The sequence below is a fragment of the Seriola aureovittata genome, chromosome 2 (assembly GCF_021018895.1).
Source record: "Seriola aureovittata isolate HTS-2021-v1 ecotype China chromosome 2, ASM2101889v1, whole genome shotgun sequence".
Taxonomy (NCBI): Eukaryota; Metazoa; Chordata; class Actinopteri; order Carangiformes; family Carangidae; genus Seriola; species Seriola aureovittata.
The window spans coordinates 22,244,131-22,263,442 of NC_079365.1; the positions used below are offsets into that span (position 1 = coordinate 22,244,131).

The 19,312-nt window shown below is 39.3% G+C and overlaps 3 protein-coding genes across 3 annotated transcripts; all 3 read right to left on the reverse strand.

The window, feature by feature from the left end:
• Positions 1–2,832: 2,832 nt before the first annotated feature.
• Positions 2,833–6,530, reverse strand: LOC130177263 (elastase-1-like; the record flags this gene model as incomplete). Its single annotated transcript, XM_056388840.1, has 7 exons — positions 2,833–3,067; positions 3,184–3,333; positions 4,315–4,457; positions 4,605–4,741; positions 5,398–5,523; positions 5,864–5,964; positions 6,357–6,530. Coding segments are annotated over 7 exons (843 nt in total), but the record flags the coding sequence as incomplete, so codon positions are not given.
• Positions 6,531–10,184: 3,654 nt separating this feature from the next.
• On the reverse strand, positions 10,185–13,087 carry LOC130177272 (elastase-1-like). The gene is made up of 7 exons (XM_056388853.1): positions 13,048–13,087; positions 12,806–12,909; positions 11,869–11,969; positions 11,522–11,647; positions 11,113–11,249; positions 10,894–11,036; positions 10,185–10,358 (listed from the first exon to the last, which is right to left on the reverse strand). The coding sequence occupies exons 1-7, from the start codon at positions 13,085–13,087 to the stop codon at positions 10,185–10,187; spliced, it is 825 nt and encodes a 274-aa protein (XP_056244828.1).
• Positions 13,088–13,306: 219 nt separating this feature from the next.
• On the reverse strand, positions 13,307–15,941 carry LOC130184406 (elastase-1-like). Its single transcript, XM_056400382.1, has 8 exons — positions 15,854–15,941; positions 15,483–15,580; positions 15,221–15,321; positions 14,672–14,797; positions 14,245–14,381; positions 13,994–14,136; positions 13,606–13,755; positions 13,307–13,438 (listed from the first exon to the last, which is right to left on the reverse strand). Exons 1-8 carry the CDS (start codon positions 15,891–15,893, stop codon positions 13,427–13,429), a joined length of 807 nt encoding a protein of 268 aa, XP_056256357.1. The 5' UTR covers positions 15,894–15,941; the 3' UTR covers positions 13,307–13,426.
• Between the last annotated feature and the right edge of the window lie 3,371 nt (positions 15,942–19,312).

Below are 19,312 nucleotides of genomic sequence, written 5' to 3' on the forward strand. Positions count from 1 at the left end.
TTAGCATGGCTGTTATTATTAGTCTTGCGAGAAGTAGCTGATGTTTCATGTTGGTATTGAAATTGTTTGGCGATTTTTATGTGAATAATTTACAAAAACTGTGTTTTCTGACAGAATTGAAGAATCCAATTACCAATTATCTTCCAAAGTGGCAGGTAATCAAGCAGCAGATTTTCCAACACACAGCCAAAAACTCATTAGCATTTGTCCTCTAGTTTGTTTTACCCTCCCAACCTGAAACTAGATAATTTAATCAGCTACATGGAGGTGTGTACAGTGATTTAGCAGAGGTTGCCGGGGGACGTGATCTGCCCAAAACATTGGCAGGATGTATTATGGAATGGCGTCTGTGCAAACCTGTGGAAACCCAACCCTAAGATTACTATAACCGTATCAAGTTAATATATTCTATAAGAGGACGTATGACAATATTAGGCAGAATTTGTTGTCGCAGTAGTTTACCACCGACTGTGTATTAAATTGAGAGGTGAACACTTTTCATCACCAGAATAGGATTAATCAAGCAGATAAAAAAATTATGATTGGATTATAATTAATCTGACAATTGAACTGATTCTCATTAAAGTAGAGAACATAAGAGAGAGAGATATTACAGAAGTACCACCTTTTGGATTTAGTTCCACCAGCAAAGAAAGTGGTAATATATATATATATATATTGTTCTCCATTCATTTTGTACTGATAAACCCATGTAATTATAATCAATTAGTTTCATACCGGATATCTCAAAGTGATGAGTGCGTGAGCGATGAAAGCATGATGTTTTTAAGTTGAGGATTCATAAATCATTTGACAACAGTTAGAGCTTGCTTCAAAGTAAGAACATTTAGTGCAAATTACTTAGACTTTATTTAAGTATTTCCTGCAATTTTAAACTTCTACTTCACTACTGTACATACTGAAAAACACCTCCACCCAAACCAACTAAAAACATGGAAATGCTTCCTACATTTTACTATGTCAGTAATAATAGTCCAATGATATTATAAAAGCTTGAGAAATTTTTGAAAGGTTCACATTCCCCTCAAGCATCAAACAAGTCTGAATGTACCTATGACTCTTTAGAGATGCAGTTGGCGTTCCACTTAAATTTACATCAGATGCCTGTTACAGCAGGACAATATGACAAGCATTTACTGGAGGATGTTAAGCCATCATCACCACCATATGGCCACACGGCTGCAGAGACACAACAAAATGTTTCACACACCAACACACACAAAAAAAGAAAAAGAAAAACTCAGACACAATATGGCACTGTTTACCATCTGACCAGTGAGTCAGTATTGTTCCGACATCTTCCCCTGTATACTGTCAGGAGCTGCTGTAACAAACAACAAAGTCATTTGCTGGGTCATAAAAAGCAGTCACCACCTTCGTAAATATTTAAAGACTCAGGAAGGATAATATCTATCTATCTATCTATCTATCTATCTATCTATCTATCTATCTATCTATCTATCTATCTATCTATCTGATCATATTAGTTGTATTTAAGTGCCTGTGCTGACACTATCAAAGTAACTGACTCTGAGTTCAGTTTCTCCTTCGTCTATATCTAGATAAATACTTCTGACCCTGCCAAGCAAAACATGGAAGCACATCATGAGGAATGACATTAACTGACTTCCTCCAAGCTTTACAGAGCTGTCAGCAGTAGCAGAGGGCTTTGTGCATGTCAGGCCTTGCAGATGACGCTGCCTCTCTTCATAAACTCAGTATGCATACCTCATACTGTAGAACTTGTGCTATAGTAAGCGATACAAGCTGTTCTCTTCCCTATAACGCAGATGTTTTCCATACCACAGTCAAGGCCAGTATTAGTTTTTTATGCTTTTTTTCTGATTTTGATATATTTTGTTTGTGTTTCATCTGATTGCCACTTCATCTCTTTTTGGCAGCTATTTCCTAACTCTGTGACTGGTGATACATTATATAACTTAAGATTGTGTAAAAAGCGTCTTCCCTATTTCAATTTTCTGATTTGAAACTGATTTATCCAAATATTTGAAACATTTAAATGTTTTTTTTTTTATCATGAATAAGGTATCCATCTTAGATGTGGCATAATTTTCTGGATTTGCAGTTCATGACTGTTTTTCTGTGGGTTTCCAGTTGGCACTGTGATCTCTTCTCACAGTCTAATAACAGCCCTAATAACTCCCCCACCCCCACCACCCACCCCATTACCCTGAACAATAGGATGCAGATAATAGAGCATGGATAACAGAGTGGCTATAAAGCACTTGAAAGGTCTGAATGTGAATTTATGAAATTTTACATTTATATTTCCATGCAAGTAAGCATCTGAAATATTAATGTCACACACTGATGTGCACACTATTTGTAATTTACAATTATTTAATTTAAACTCAATTCACCCAGCTGGTTAATTTGTTGTTGTTTACTTTGTCATATGTTGATAAGCACAGTTATGAATTATTCAAGTGCAGCTGACATTCTAAGTGGAGTACAAGGGTATTCTAAAGTACTGAGTTTCCTACCTAGCCTTTCTTCCTCACACAGAATCCTCTTACATTTTGTTTTTAATTGGATTATTTATTATTATTTATTTTCTTTAAAATGCTCTTTTTAACTGTTTTACTACCTCTTTCTATCACTCTAAGTCAGCTCATTTTGATGTCCTGATAACTCTTTTTATTTATTATAGTCTAATCACATATTATAGAAATTGATTTTAGAGCATGTCCACTGCTTCACTATTGTATTTAAAGATCCCTGCTTCTGGCAGTGTAAGTGTTCTTTTTTTTTTTTTAATCAATTGAGTAGCCAAAGGTAATCTCACAAATATCTGAAAAGATCTGCAGTGTCTTATTTTTGCAGAACCACTCTTGCATCTGAATTACACTCCCCCTCCAGCTACTTATGGCTTCTATAAATCTTAAGACCAATGTCTGTTAAAAAATCAGGCGAGGCAAATGCACATTATAGGATGTTTTATTCTGATGGAGTTGGACAGAAACAGAGATGAATCCAGAGTCTTCTCTCGTCGCCATGGAGATCATCGTTGCTCTTAACCCATGATCTGGTAAAGTAAGGACAAATTAATCATTATGTGCTTATCCTCAAGAAACTGCAGAATGTACTACGGTACAGATGATGATTCTCATTGATTCGTATGGGTTAGTGTTAAATACTGACGCTGTTCATCCAGCTGATGTAGGCAGAGACACGGGTGAAGACAGTGGGCTTCCTGTAGGCGTTGCAGCCAGAGGAGGACACGAAGCTGGTCACACCGTGGACAACCCAACGGCCATTGACATTACAGTTCAGGGGGCCACCAGAGTCACCCTGGATTCAGAGAAAACACATCACAGACAGACCTCAGAGCCAATAACTGTTAACTGCTTTATTTCTCTACTCTTGGGCAGAGTTGGAAAAATACCTCGTTTTTCAAAGAGCAACATGTTCCCACTTCCCGCTTCGCATATCCCCTTTTAATCTCACGCTGCCTTGAGCAAGTTTGTGCAGAACATGAGTTTGCAAGACTTTGACACTTTGTGCAGCTTAAGCACAAGCCTGGATCTTTGTAACTGACTTATGCCCCTGCTGATGCAGCAAGTATCCTGCATGTGTCCTCAAAAATATCCTTCTTGACAGGAAGGGGTCAGGCCTCAGCTCAGTGGGGGACATTCAATCTCACTTTGTCATGGTGGAGTGGGACTGAAATCTGACAAGTTCTTTCCAGTGTTTGTCCCAGTTTGCTTATAGCCAGACGTTCCTGCAGGCTTAATCGCAGGAGGACCACATGTTTTAGGAGACAACTGGAGAAACTGAATTCAAAATCTGAGCTGGGAGGAATCTTTCCTGCCGAAATAAAGGTTTTTTTTTTTTAAAGTTGTAACAAATGGCCAATCTTAATTCTTTAAGATTGGTTATAAATATTAATAAGCAGTCATTTTGGGTTTCTAGGCTGTGAAAAATCGCTTTGACCAGTGTTCATCCTTTCTATTTGTGGCTATAAATGTTGGTAATCTATTAATAAATGTTTAATACCTTGTTAATAACTGGATCTTAGTTCAGTTCCTCAGCAGCTCGTTTATGCAGGTAATAGATCATATGGTCCAAATGTTTTTCTTATTAATGGCTTAAAATTGATCCATAAAGCATAAGTAGGCGTTAGGGTGCCGTATTAGAAACGTATTAGAAACTGAAATAGCCTTCAGCCTCCAGGGATACTGTCCCCACGTTCTGGCTCAAGTCGTGTGCATAATACATGTTGAGAATGTGAGAATGGATTGTAAAGTATATTCTGAGACCTCATAGACTCACCTGGCAACCAGAGTCGCTGCCGCCACCGGCACAGACCATGGAGTCCTTCACAGTGCTGCCCCACCATCCGTAGCTGGAGCAGGTCTTGTGGTCAACAACGGGCAGGAAGGCCTGCTTAAGCTGGGCGGACAGCTGACCTCCAGCTGGGGGCAACACAAGAACTATATCTTATAACTGTGATAAAGCTTCTGAAAGCAGGATCATGCACTATGCTACAGATAGTGTTGTGAGTGGATGTAAACACTGAACTGACTCATTTATCATGCGGTGTATCATTATGCCACACTTACTCTGAGTGCGTCCCCATCCAGTGATGTAGCAGGCGTTGTTGTGGGGCAGGACCTGACCGGAGGGAGGCATGGCACCGAGCTGGACGTAATTGTTCAGAGAAGCATCAGAGGACAGACGCAGGAGAGCAATGTCCCACCTGAAGGTCAGAGGTCAGTGAGTTATAAATATTTTCCCTGTCTTCATAAAGGCTTGTTGTAATGGCTTTGTTTAAGAGAAAGCCATTGTCTCTCTTTCAATTAGAGTTGTTTTGGGCTAACTAACAGTTATCTCATTATTAATTAATCTGCAGATTATTTTCCCGCTTTATCTTCTAATTGCTTGGTTTATCACAGTCTCTTAAAGCCCAAGGTGGATCTGTAATTCACTTGCTTGGTCCAAAACTCAAAAAATATTCAATTTACAATGTTTTAAAACGGAGCAAAGCAGCACAGCCTCACGTTTAGGCAGTAAATTGATTATCAGTATAGTTGCCAATTCATTTTCTGTCAGCTGACAAATTGTTTCAGCTCTAATTATATTACACTGTATGATTGGTTTTGTTTTCACAATCCATGTCCAGAATAATAAATCTAGTAAGGATTTTTCAGTAAGCGAATGTTGATATTAATATGTAGTATTTAAAAAAATATTTAAGTAACACACAAAAAGAAATATTCCCATTTTTCATAACTTTTTCATTTTTACAATTAACTAAATGCATTCAGTTCTATGTATACCATGTGATGTACATCTATCAGTATTTGTTCATTTTTAATGCAGAGGGGGGTCAGACCACGTCCAGTAACCACTAACCCTCCAGCAACGTTGTTGGAGTTCCACTTGGGGTGGATGTGGACGTGGCTCACGCTCATGTACTGTTCTCTGCCCTCGTTGATGTTGATGTTGTGATCTCCAAGAACAACACGCCAAGTCCTGGAGCTATGGATATACAAAAAAGAGAAGAACATTTTCATTCCTCCTCTATCTGGCACGTAGTTGTCTCTAATAGGACATCTGTTAAAAGTCAATATTTTACATGGAACCTATGTTTTGTGGGGACTTCTTATCTTCTTATTTGATTCTTGATTCAAAAAGACAGCTGTAACACAACCAGTAAAACAACTACAATGTCTTAGCTATGCACAGACGCCAGCAGTAAATAAAACGAAATGCATTTATGTAGATGTTAAGCTCTGTCAGAACCCATATGCTGCTACTTCACCCATATTTCTATTAGATTTAGGCTCAGCAGATATTCTGTGATGCATGAAACTCTCACCGGTCCACACAGTGAGCAGCGGTCATGACCCATCCTCTCTTGATCAGGGTTCCTCCACAGGTGTGGTAGTAGCTGGAGCCAGATTTGTACTGAAGAGAGATCTGATGAAACGACACACAGACAGTATTAACGAGATGGGAGATTTATATGTGTGCGATTTCACAGGAAAAAAAGTGTTCCAAAATATTATAGAACAAAAGAATACTGAGCAGTACTGCAGTAATAAGCACCCCTGCCGTGAAAAGACCCCCCTATACATTTGGCCTTCTTTTAACCTAAACTCAAACCTTAAGTAATCTTCACTCTTCATGATTAAAACCTAACCTTAAGGGCTGCTTTTCACGGCAGGCGTGCTTATTATGGCAAAACACCAGCAAGAAAATATAGCCGAGAATATTTTCACATTGTGTTGCCGCTATTTTTTTACTAAAGTAAAGGATCTGAAAACGTCTTCTTCCACTGATGTGGAGACAAAGAAAGCGTAGTACTGTACCTGCCAGGGCCAGGAGTGGGGTCTGGCCACTTCTCCTCCCACAACTCTCCCCTCAACACTGTCATCCTCCAGGAACCTGGGCTGGGGCTCCAGCTCAGCCAGCACTGAGCAAAGCAGAAGCACAGGAAACACATCAGTCACACATAATGTAATTATATGTGTTAGGAGGCGTGTATGTGCAGAATGTCAAAAGAGAGGAAGAATTTGAGATTTTTACCGAGGGCTGCGAGAGAGGTCAACACAAGAAACCTGAGCATGTCTGCAGTCTACTGAAGCTTTCTGCACTGAAGACCTCGGTCCACCACTCTTTTATACCCTCAGGGTCTGTTGTCTTTATGTCTTTTGTGTGTGTGTGGCTGGTTCAAAAGCATCACAGGACCACCTGCGTCTGTCTCACTGTTATCACTACAGTCGGTTAATTCGTGGAACAGCTGACTCAGCTGTGAAACCATTTTTTTCCCCCACTTGTTCTGGCCTTACTATCAGATGTAAGATTATCCTTTACTGTAACTTTCTTTCTATTTTTTTACCACTAAAGCTTTACCTTTTGTAGTAAAGCAGTTTTGACTGCATGTACTGTACACATTAAATGTTTGTGTTTTTACTTTAACACTTATTTGCCCTCATCAAGTCAAGTCCAGACATGTCAGTTACATTTTTATGGCTCAATATCTCAAATCTTAAATTTGCCTCAAGCAGCTTTACAGTCCGTACAGCATATGTCAAACTCTATCCTCTACCCTCAAGTCATTGTTTGCTGCTTTAAGGGCAACTTGCTGCTTGCCAAAGATAGAAAGGGGCTCCAAACAGCACGCACAAATACATTCTGACATTTTCCTAAAGTGCACCTCTGCAGTAAAAACCCATTCTGACATGCATTTTACTCTGCAGAGTCAGTGTGTATGACTTTGTTCTCTTTCTGGTTGTCGACTGGAAGCGATCAACCACTGGGATCAGTCAGAGAAAAGACGATCTTTATTTAAAAAATGATGTAGTACTCCAGTACTCAGAGGAAGATTATCCTCGCAGTCTCTGAGTGTGATTAAGCATTTTAGCTGCCTACACTATATGCCGCTTTGATTTCATCAAAGTGCATTTAAATCTACAGTATATTCAGAGAATGTGCTTTTTTACACAAACTGGAGTGGCTGGAAACATAAACCACCTTAGTAATAGTTTCAAAGAGAATGAAAGTATAAGGAAGTGTTGGCTATACACGGTTACTTTCATGTGTAGAAAATGTGCTACATGAGGAGATCAGGCTGTGGAGCGTATGCCAACCATGCATCCATAGCATACTTTGAAAGGGGCACGGACTCAGGATACATGAAAAATATAGCTGTCTGCACTATCACCAAAATTCACACTCAGGTCAAAGCTGCGCTAAAGTCAACAGCAGGCTGTTTAAGCTGGACAGACACCTGACCTCCACATACATGGGAACATAGAGAGAGGAGGAACAGTAACGGGATGATGAACTGTATATATCCTTCCAAGTTACAAGTTGCTGATTTATATAGATCAAGATCATGTTTAAAGCTTAACAAGCCTGAGGCGAAAATACAGTATTCCACTTAAAGCCTTTGATAAGTATTCATGAGGCCCTGTGGATCAGACATTATATATTCTGCATATGTTCCAGTGTCGTTGCACAGTAGCGAGAGCTGCTGCAGCATATGACTTGATCTTAGGGGAGACAGACAATTGCAACTTTGAGTGTCTTGATTTTAATTTGAAGAAATTGTTTTTTACTCACACTTACATATACATATATTGTAAACTCAAATGTAGGATCTTTGTTTTAGGCAAAAGACACAATATTGACTTTTATTTTAAAAGCTGTATGCCAGTATTACTGAGGACTCAGGAAGCAGACATATGTTCTCTAATGCAGATACCCAGCACACATCCTGGAGCTGCTGAGACACACTTAGACAGCTCATCAATGACATGCTGTAGGCTACAACCTGAGCTCTGTTATCTGCTCTTCTCTGACAAGACCCACAGCAGGTAAGGATTACTGTGCCCGTGTCCCACAGACTGCTGCCTCGCAGTGAAACCTACCAGATATATATCTGCCATATCATTTTTTTCTCACAAAAAAAAAAAAAAAATCCACAAATTTAAAGGGATAGTTTGGCGTTTTGGGAAGTGTGCTTATTCACTTTCATGTTGAGACTTAACAGAAGATGAGAAGATTGACACCACTGTCATGTCTGTGTAAATATGCAGCCGGAACCAGCAGTCGGCCAGCCTGGCTCTGACCAAAAATCTACCAGCTTCTCTAAAGCTCTCTAATTAACATATCTCATGTTAATGCCTCACAAAAACTTGACTGTTCTTTTAAATTTAAGCTCTGCACAATTGCTGCATGTATGTAAACTCCTGTGTTGAGCTAAGGAACCTTTAGAGTGGGGTAAGTGATCTTTTTTTTTAAAAGGATCTTTTATTTCATAGTTTATCTTAGAACTGAAAAACCAATTGCACAGTTTCTCCGATTAAATGTAACTGCAGAATAGTCTTGTGATAAACAGAGGGTCATTTAGCATGTAGAGCACATTTTAGTGTGAGATTTCTTTATTTCAGCCTTAAAAGAATCTAGTTTGAAACATCCATTACAGCAATCCTATAATAATAAAGGTATGGCTTGGAGCATTTAACAAATACCCAGCACATTCACATAAATGATATAGCCTCCCCTTAGGGAGGGCTGTTTTACCCTTATTTATGGAGGATACTGCAGCGTTTCAAGGTCGAAATGAAACAAGCGTAACTGAGACAAGCTTGTAAGATTTAACATACAAAGGTAAGGGAAATGGAAGTTAGAGGGGAAAAGGGAGCGCTGGACTAAAACACTTTTTCTCTTCTTTACAGAATGAAGAATACATAGGCCTAAAAAGTATCAATGAATCAATCAATGAATTCCTCCAGTCACAGCATTCAGTCAGTGTGTCTGTTGTTCTGATTATAGCACAGCCGTGGCTCATGTGTGGTTCCCACTATAGGCAGACACTTATCACGCATGTACTATTCTAGTCGTGCCTCGGCGCTCACTGCAGCCTCTTTCCTCTAAAATGTCACAAAACCACCGGAGAGGCAACAGAAAGGGTAACAAAAAACCTTCTGTTTATTAAACACCAATCAGACCAGTTTCTGATGGGCACAAAAAAAAAAAAAAAACTTCAATTTGAAAAATAACAAAAGATAAAATACTGCAATACGACTGTCAGCATTTACTCAGGGCTGCTGGCTGTCAGAGCTCAGAAATAGAATACATTTGCATTAAGTCAAAAACACAAAAGTGTATCCTCATGTCCCTGGTACAGCCCCTCGGTGCACCATCTGCTCGTCTCTGTATCGGTCCCATCTCTGTCACAGAGGTAACTTGCTGATGTTCACATGCTCTGAACGGGAAAATGCTGAATGTGAAGTTTTAGCATAAGGCAGTGGGTTGTTAGGTGTTTATCTAAATAAAAAGATTTTATCTTGTCAGTGGAGTATGATGCATTATATATTTATTAGTATCAACACTGCGGAAAAAACATCACAACTAATTTAAAACTAGCAATAGTTTAAAGCACGGATATTGATTTTGAAATGTTTTATTGATAGAAGGTTTGAACAGGCAAATTCATTGCAGATAGGGAACAAGCTCAAGCTCAGAGTCGTTACTGTTGCAAGAATCTTATCCATTTCAAGGATTGTTCATGACCTGGAAAAAGAAAAATCCATATATTCAGCAACTACAGTAGTTTAGAGGAACATGCTGTGAAAAGTATATTGTGTAATTAATGAAAAAAGTGAGGTCTTTGTAATGTGTCATTTTGTTTACAGTAGGTTAGCATTACTGACCGAGTTAATCCATGTTATGTAGGCAGAAACACGGGTGAAGACAGTGGGCTTCTGTGGAGTGTTGCATCCCATACCAGACACAAAGCTGGCTATACCATGGACATACCAATTGCTGTTAACAATGCAGCTAAGAGGGCCACCAAAGTCACCCTAGGACGAGACAAAGAAATGTTTTTTTTTTTTTTATTACTATTCAGAAATACATAACCATAAATATATCACTTCCCCTTTTTTTTCAAACCATCTGTAGTAGCTTTAGCTAGACATATGACAAACATTATGTTTAGATTCTTCTGCATTCAAATTCATTCTGGGTTTACCGGTGATTATTTTATCAGGTGCATTACATTTTAATACATATAATACTTGAATCATAGGAATAATAACAATGTAAGCGTAAAATCCACAACCTTCGAACTGATTATCAACAACATCTGTTTGAACAGGTGTGTTATCAGGTGTGGCATGTGGAAAATAGTATTTAGTGTTTTGCAAGCGCCCATGATAGTATGACTCAGCAGATTTTCTCAGCTGGTGACTGAGTGGATTCATATTTAGCAGGCATTATAATCCTGCATGTGCTTTTTTTTTTTATTGGACTGCATGTGTTTAGGATATCCTTTTTTTTTTTTTTTTTTAAACTGTACTTTGAATATTTTCATATCGTTCACACCAGCAGACTCACATTGCATCCTGACTGAGCACCTCCTCCGGCACAGATCATGCTGGTCTTGACGGTGCTGCCCCACCAGCCAGAGCTGGTGCAGGTCTGGTGGTCAACAGAAGGAAGGTAGGCCTGTCTCATCCTGGCAGACATGCTTCCACCAGCTGCATGTGTAAGATACTGAGTCACTTCACAGTTTACAGTCAGAATAATGAATGTGAGGAGTTGCGTCTGACTCACTGGAGATACGTCCATATCCCGTGATGTAGCAGTAGTTGTTGTGGGGCAGGATCTCACCGAAAGGAGGCAGAGAAACCGGCCTCACGTAAGAGTTCAGGGAGATCTCAGACGACAGCCGCAACAGTGCAATGTCATTACTAAAGGTCAAAAAAATGCTTGAAATTCTTCTACTGCAAGTACAATCACCAGAAACATCCTGAATATGTTACAAGTATCTGAGTGACTTTGAAACAGACAAACAGAAAACATCATACAGTCGTAAATTCATTCAAAGGTTAAATCAATCAAAATCTGACTCCAATGTAAAACTCTGCATGTTAAACAAAATAAGAAATGTTTACCCAAAAAGTTCACTATGTGGTCTCTGAGTACGAGACCGATACTAGAATATAATAACAGAAAGGCCCACCCAGAGGAGATGCTGTTACTGTTCCATTCAGGATGGACATAAACGCCAACGACATTCCTGTGTTGCTCTGTCCAGTAGTTCTGGTGTAGGATAAGAGCACCAAGGACAGCACGCAAAGAGCTGTAACTGTTTTAGCTTTGATTAGTTTATTTGTTTCCACAGTGAAAGATGATGAGAGAGGTAAGGCACAAATACAAGAAAGAAAAACATGTATAGCATTTGTGTGGGGGATGTGTAATAAGACGAAACCAGAATCTCAAAAAATAAAAATCATGCAGGCATATATGAGTTACTGTGCAGTATATCCAATTAGAGTAATAGAAGATTGACAGTATCGTATGTCTTACCTTAATGCACAGTGAGCGGCGGTCATAACCCATCCTCTGCTGATCAGTGTTCCTCCACAGAAATGGTGATAGGACCCATCTGAGAAGTACTGGAGAGAAACCTGGAGCAGGACTCACAAAATATTCTGATCAAGAAAAACTGTCAAACTGTCTTCCAGCCTTAAAAAAGACCATACAGCATTTGAGTTAGATTTAAACAAGTGTATATTTTTAAATTAGACTGATTCATGTAACAGATTATTACCTTTTTAAGAAAGTCCTTTCTCTTGAGCGACAATTTGATATTTTGTGAGGTACTTTTATTCATGTTCATCCAACAGTTGGATGAGAAGATTGATACCAATTTTCCACCTGCGTGCTGAGCCAGGAGCCAGTTAGCCTAGCTTAGCATAAAGACTGGAAACAGGCAGTATGGTCCTATCTTAAAATAATAAAATCCATCAGCAGGACCTCCAAGGCTCAGTGTATGTTAGATTATATATATTTGCATATCCTCTTGTTTAAACATTCCAAAAACCAAAGTGTGCAAATGATAAGATGGTGCATTTTGTCACCATTGAACAACACTAATCTAGCTATTTCTGCCTGTTTCTAGTCTTTGTGCTAAGGTAGGCTAGCCAGTAGCTGGCTGTAGCTTTATATTTAATGAGCAGACATAAGAATGATATTAATCTTCTCGTCAAGTTCATAGCTAGAAAGTGAAAAAGCATATCACCAAAAACTTCTCTTTAAGGAACAATTTTATGTAGCATTCTTGTGGAGGTAACACTAGATAGACTAATAGAAAAGTTGACCTATAACCATCTTAAAAACTGTTCTGTGACATGCAAACCCACCAAGTGTTTTGGTTTCATCTGCCACCTACAGTCTACTATATGGAAGACCAGGATCTTGCAACCTTGTTTTACATGTTCTGCCTGGCTTTGTGTTACTGTACCTGCCAAGGCCAGGAGCTGTGTTTAGGCACTTCGTCACCTCCCACAACCTTTCCCGCAGTGTTGCTGTCTATGTAGCTAGACTGCAGCTCCAACTCAGCCAGCACTGAGGCACAGGAGGAAGCTCATCAAAACACCACTGATCATGGTTTCCCTCTGTGTTAATTACATGTGTGTTTTATCATAGGCCAAAAAACATTTTCCATCGGTACATTATTTACCGTGCTGCCTTGACATTTCTTACCTGTGGCTGCGAGAGTGGTGAAGAGCATAAAAACGAGCATGTCTAAAACTCCTATCAGTTTCTAAGTGCACATTTTGTTCTTTTATATCCTGAGCTGACCGTCATTTGATGCGGAACCTCTGCTGAGCTTGGCAGTGGTCAGTCATGCACCTGTTGCCTGTCTCAGGCTTTATCACAGTTTATGATAGTGTGTGACAACATGCTGCCACATCACAGCTGTGGTTGCATAAACCTTCCAATGAAAAGATGAGTCATGATACAGAATTTTATCAACTTTATTTTTTGTAAAATAAAGGCCAGACAAGTAAAGACAGTGGATGAAAACATGGTTGATGGTGGTTTCTGTCTTCATATCCTGCCACACGGACCACTCTGTTGTTTATACCATGATCTGGAAAAGAGGAGTACTGATCAGACATCTTATACAACCTGAATGATATCACCAGAAAAATAAATTCCATAACACTCATACCCACGTTATCATCCCTAGATTGATAATGAGTTCTTTAATATGTTATTCAATCATTTATCATAAATGTGCATATCCCTCATACTAACCGAGTCCATCCAATCGATGTAGGCAGACACACGGGTGAAGACGGTGGGCTTCTTGGGATAATTGCATCCATAACCAGACACGAAGCTGGCAATACCATGGACGTAGTATTTTCCATTAACCAGGCAGTTCAGAGGGCCACCAGAGTCACCCTGAGAGGGATTAGATGAAAGTATTATGGATATAATCATTCAGTGGTGCATACAAAATAAAGATACAGAGTAGATTACTGTTATTGGGGCTTAAATTGTTCTTTTTTCACTAATGTCACTTCACCCTGCTACTTCATTGGAATACAAGTAATATTTATCAAAGTGCAAATAAAATATGTCTATGACTTTATATTAATGTGATTTGCCGGTTTTGTTTTTCACATAAGAGTAGACTCACATTGCATCCAGCCTCAGCAGCTCCACCAGCGCACACCATGGTGTTCTTGACAGTGCTGCCCCACCAGTCAGGGCTAGTGCAGGTCTTGTGGTCGACCACAGGAAGATAGGCCTGCTTGAGCTGGGCGGACAGGCTACCACCAGCTACACATGGTGAAACGGGAAAGATAAGATATGCTGAGCTTTATAGAAAGGACTCAACCACAGCTTTGAAACTAACATGTGCCCAGAGGGATCATGTAGTCATCTCACTGGAGGTGCGTCCCCATCCGGTGATGTAGCAGAGGTTGTTGTGGGGCAGAATCTGGCCGGTGGGAGGCAGAGAGCCCAGCTGGACGTAGGAGTTCAGGGTGGCTTCAGAGGACAGGCGCAGCAGGGCAACGTCGTAACTGAGGTAGAGACCCATGGATTAAACAGGAGGAGGCAAAATATCTTTGTAAAGATACTACACTACCACAGAGGACATTTTGTCTATTGGTTAAACCACTACTTCCCTACAGTGACGTTCTTACCCCATACCCGTTATGAACAAACAGGTTTGCACAAATGTTGAGAACTGAGAGAAAACATTTGCTCACTAAAGACAGATACAGTACCTCTCTTTTAAAATCAACAAAAGCATGTTTGCTGAGGAATTATCATCAAATCATTAAATTTTGAAAAAAAAAGTGCTCTTCACCCATTGGACACCCTGCTGGAGTCCCATCTGGGGTGGATGTAAACACGGGTGACCTGCATGACCTGCTCTCTGCCACTGTTGCTGTTCAGGTCATGCTCACCGATAATGACACGCCACGTCCTGCTGCTGTAATGTTTTTAAAAAAAGAAGCAAAGTGAAACACAGTAGTCAGTGATTAGATACAATTTTCACTCAAATGACCAATTGCAAGTCATTCTTATTACATTAATTCTTATTACAATAAACTATTGCAAAGAAAAAAAGAGCACAAAACACCATTCATTGACTTCTGGTTTTGTTTTTGTTTGTCCGGGGTTTGGAGACGTTTCTTTCTAATCAAATAAACGAATCCCCTTCGCTATGTGACAGTTATAAATGAGGCTGTGAGTTGTGTCCTGATGCTGGTGACATTTAAAAACACTGAAATAAATCATAGCTGAGTCTTAAGATAAGAGTAACCAATGCATTTTGAAAAATACCATTATTTTTTGTTTTTGTAATCAAAAGTCATTCGGCCAGAGGGTGTGCTGTGGTTAATCATTATGTTACCTGTCCACACAGTGAGCAGCAGTCATAACCCAGCCTCTCTCAATCAGGGTTCCTCCGCATGTGTGGTAGTATTTGCTGCCAGATCTGTACTGAAGAGAGATCTAAGGAGGGAAAAAAAACAGACCTGAGTATGTATGAAAATATGATCATCTTCCTTCACAGTCCCTGAACATTATTCATCATTTTTGTGCTGAAACAACGCATGTGTTTAAACATGAATGTAATGTGTTTTTCTTTTTTTTTTGACTTTGTGTTACAGTACCTGCCAGGGCCAGGAGTTGGGTTTGGCCACCTCACCTCCAACAACCCTTTCAAAGCTATCCTCCAGGTACCTGGGCTGGGGCTCCAGCTCTGCCAGCACTGGTTAAAAAAAAAAAAATAGACAAAACAGATTGATTGATTCATATGTGGTTTACCAGAAACCTCATGATATTATTTACTTTCCACCTAGAGAAAGAAGAAAGGAGAAATTAGGGCGGCCGGAGTGTACTGGCAGATTATCTGGAACTCCTATGTGTTGACTAAACTAAAACTGGGTGACTGAGTGATGACAGAGAGAGTGACTGATAGACCGACAGAAAGAGATCAATAAGAAATGGTTATATAGCGCAGTGTGTGTTCTCATTTTCTTACCCATGGCTGCGAGACTTGTCAACACCAAAAACCTGAGCATGTCTGCAGTGAGTCTGAACGTTTCTGCAAGGAGCTAATGCCTCTCTCCTTCTTTTATACCTCAACTCAGCCTTCAGCTTGTGTGGAAAAGTGTGGCTGTTTTTTCTGCTGTGACAAAAGCCAGCTATGCACCTGTGGTTTGTCCCACATTGTGTTATCACAGTCACTTAGCACACACTTCCTGTTCAGACCAGTAGAGAATGGCACAGAATGAAGAATGACACATTGACCGACAAGATTATTTGAATGACACAAGTCACAAGTGATTCAAAGGTTTTAAAAGTGTTTTTCTGAATATATGTTGGCTGATAAAATTCATCACATCTGTTTCGGCAATTCACTAAACACATTTTGTCAGAACAGTGGCCTAAAGAAAGTGGGAACTGGCTGACCTTGTGGCTGTGTAACCATATGATATAATCACAATTTTGTCCTTGAACATATGAACACTTACCACTACTCTCACCTCAAAGTTTCAGGGTATTTGTGCACATAGAGAAAATCATTTTTGTTGTTTCTCTCCAATTTCAAACCTTAAAATGAATTTTCTGATGAAACAGAGTGCAAGTTTTTGTGAAAATTTACATCAGAAAATAATCACGTGTCCATTTGAACCAGCATGCTTTATGAAGTAAGCGTGGAAAAACATGTTGCTGTGCCCTCTCTTGTCCCAAGTGACTCTTTGAGAGGAAGTAAAGAAAGTGAAAACAACAGTGCATGCTCATTTGCAAGGATTTTGTAATAACATACAACAAATGTACACATTACTGTAAAATAGAAAAATCTACATTTTTCCTTTGATGCTAATGCCAGGTTTTCCTGTGTGATAGGGTGTCGGCTGGATTACTTCACAGTAGATGTTTTTCTCTGTTACTGTACTATTTTTCAAGGACCTACGAAATATTAGAAAGTTGAAATTCTGCTCTAAGTACCTAAGAGGCAAAACGAGAAATAAAAATCTGACCATGATGAATCACCACATTATTGACACTATAATATAAATAATACAATACAGTATATAATATTCTGTATGTTTGTTTTAGTTTATATGTTTAAAGTCAGATATGTAATTAAATGTTAGTGAGCTCATATAAGTGCTGAGTAAATAAAGACGAGCTGTGGAATTCAGTGTGAGACAAAAGGAAGTCTAATGTGACGTTGCTTGTCCCTTCTTCAAGTGGTTATTTCTTGGTAAATATAAAAAAAACAGTCAGTGCAGCAGTTAATGAAAGTGACTTTAGTATCTTTATGATAGAGCAGTTTATGTTTGAGACAGAAAAGTTAATTATCTGGACTTCACTCTGTGGGATCATGAGTGTGCAGGTGAGTGTTACAGCTCAACACTAGGGGGGGCTAAAGACTAACAAACACAGAATCTCTACTTGGCCGTATATCTGAAGGTACAGTATGTCATCTGCACTTCACAGGAGACTGACAGATGACAGCTAGTCCTGGGATTTCCATTTCAATACCCAAATCTTCATACAAATCCATTTTAAATTCGTTGCAGATTTTGGTGTGGTACTAAAATGTGATAAGAACAAACATTTGAAGACAAAGTGAAAATCTACATTCCCCACTGGTAAGATTTAAATCCGGTGTGAGAACTAAGTTACAGAAGATTTCTCTCCTCTACTTTGCTCTGACCTCTCTGACACTGAGCAGCAGCATCGCAGATGGATTACTTCATGATGACACTAAGTCTCTAAGTAAAATATATATATTAATACTTTTTAAAAGCCATTTAGTAGTTCTTAACTGGTCACGCTAATATTTCCAACAATAGGTTTCTGGACAATGGGAAGGCCTGTGATGTGTCTGTCTTTTATAAAACAGTCCTTAATTAGAGAGAAAGTCATTAAAACTGTATGGATTTTGGATTATTGCCTTATCAGGCTATTAAAGAGATAGCTCCGCTGACTGGTAATTGAGCTGGCCCCCTGACACACAGGGAAAAGGTCCTAATGCTGCAAGACTTCCTGATCAACAGGGGCACCACAATTTTCGTTATTTTCTCATAGAGCATCTTGGTCCCCTCCGAACACCTCATGTACCCTTCCACCACCCCAACCTTTTCTTGCAGAGGCATAAATCAAATGGGGAGATCAAAGACAGGAAGTGCTGGGGATGTGTTAATTAAAGATGTTTGTTCTTGATACAGCTTCCTCTCGTTAATGAACAGTCGATTTGGTTCCCATAAAGATGTCTCACGCACACGGCCAGGAAATTGAGGTTCCAAAAAAAATTAATGGAACGCACTGATTGGGGCTGTGATAGAAAGTCAGGCGGGGTTATCACGGGGTAACTGTTGATTATGTCAATGTGACACTATTTGAAAAGTTCAAACCATTGTCAGAGCGTAGCTACAAAATTCAAACTCCGCTGAAAGAAACTAACACTGCTGCAAGCATATAGTCATTCACTTCAGCATGCTCTGTTATTAGTGCTGGCATGTGATGCTGTTTACACCACAAATATAGAACTTCCGAGGAACAGTATGTAACTACACAGAAACTGAGGGCACTTTGAGAAGCCACACAAGATAATTTAAGATATCTGCAGATACCCATTATTAGCAAGAAAGGATTTGGTCTTTTGTTTTTGTCCTTCATTTTATTTGTGCGTACTTATTTTTTTCGCTGTGCCTTTAAAGCAGTATTCATTCAGTTTTTACTTGGGGGCAGCAGAATAAGCCGTAAACAACAGTGACATATTATCACCTTATAAAGGATTTATGGTGGACGTGTTAACAAACAGTTGCTTATTTAAATGTCAAGCAGACACAGGGCAACATCAGCCATCTGATGAGTAGAAGTCAAAAATATTTTTTAGCTCTGTTTTCCCCTCCACCAACTCCTGATAGAAACTTGGCTCTTTACCTATTAAATGCAGTACTAGGTTCACAAGTTAGTGAGAAACTTTCTCTGTCTGCCATTTATTTCTGGGTAGGTAGTGTAGAGTGGGGTGTTACAGACTTTACACAGAAAACAGCTGCCTGCTGCAGCTGGAAATGAGGCTGATGAGACCAGTGAGAGGGAACCATCACCTGCAAGCTGAAATACCAAAACAATGACCTGAAAAATGCAACACTTGTTGAGGGGAACTGCGGAGTGAGGTGATAATTCTCTGTTTGTTAATCACTATGAGCGAACTATATCACATTAAAAATCATTTAATTTGAGAATATTGGCAGACGTTTAATCATTTGGACTGTGCACAGTAACACTTCTTGCCATTAATTTCAGTACAAACTTGATTTGTTCAAAGTTATCATTTAACCATTTTTCAACAGAATGGACATTTTCAGTGGAGCCATGTGTTTCTCATAAGGCTTCAAAATTGAAACCTACAATAGAAACCTTTGCTTTGCTTTCTTTCTTTGTAGGCCAACATATTGCACAAGAGTCCAAGACTGTCTAA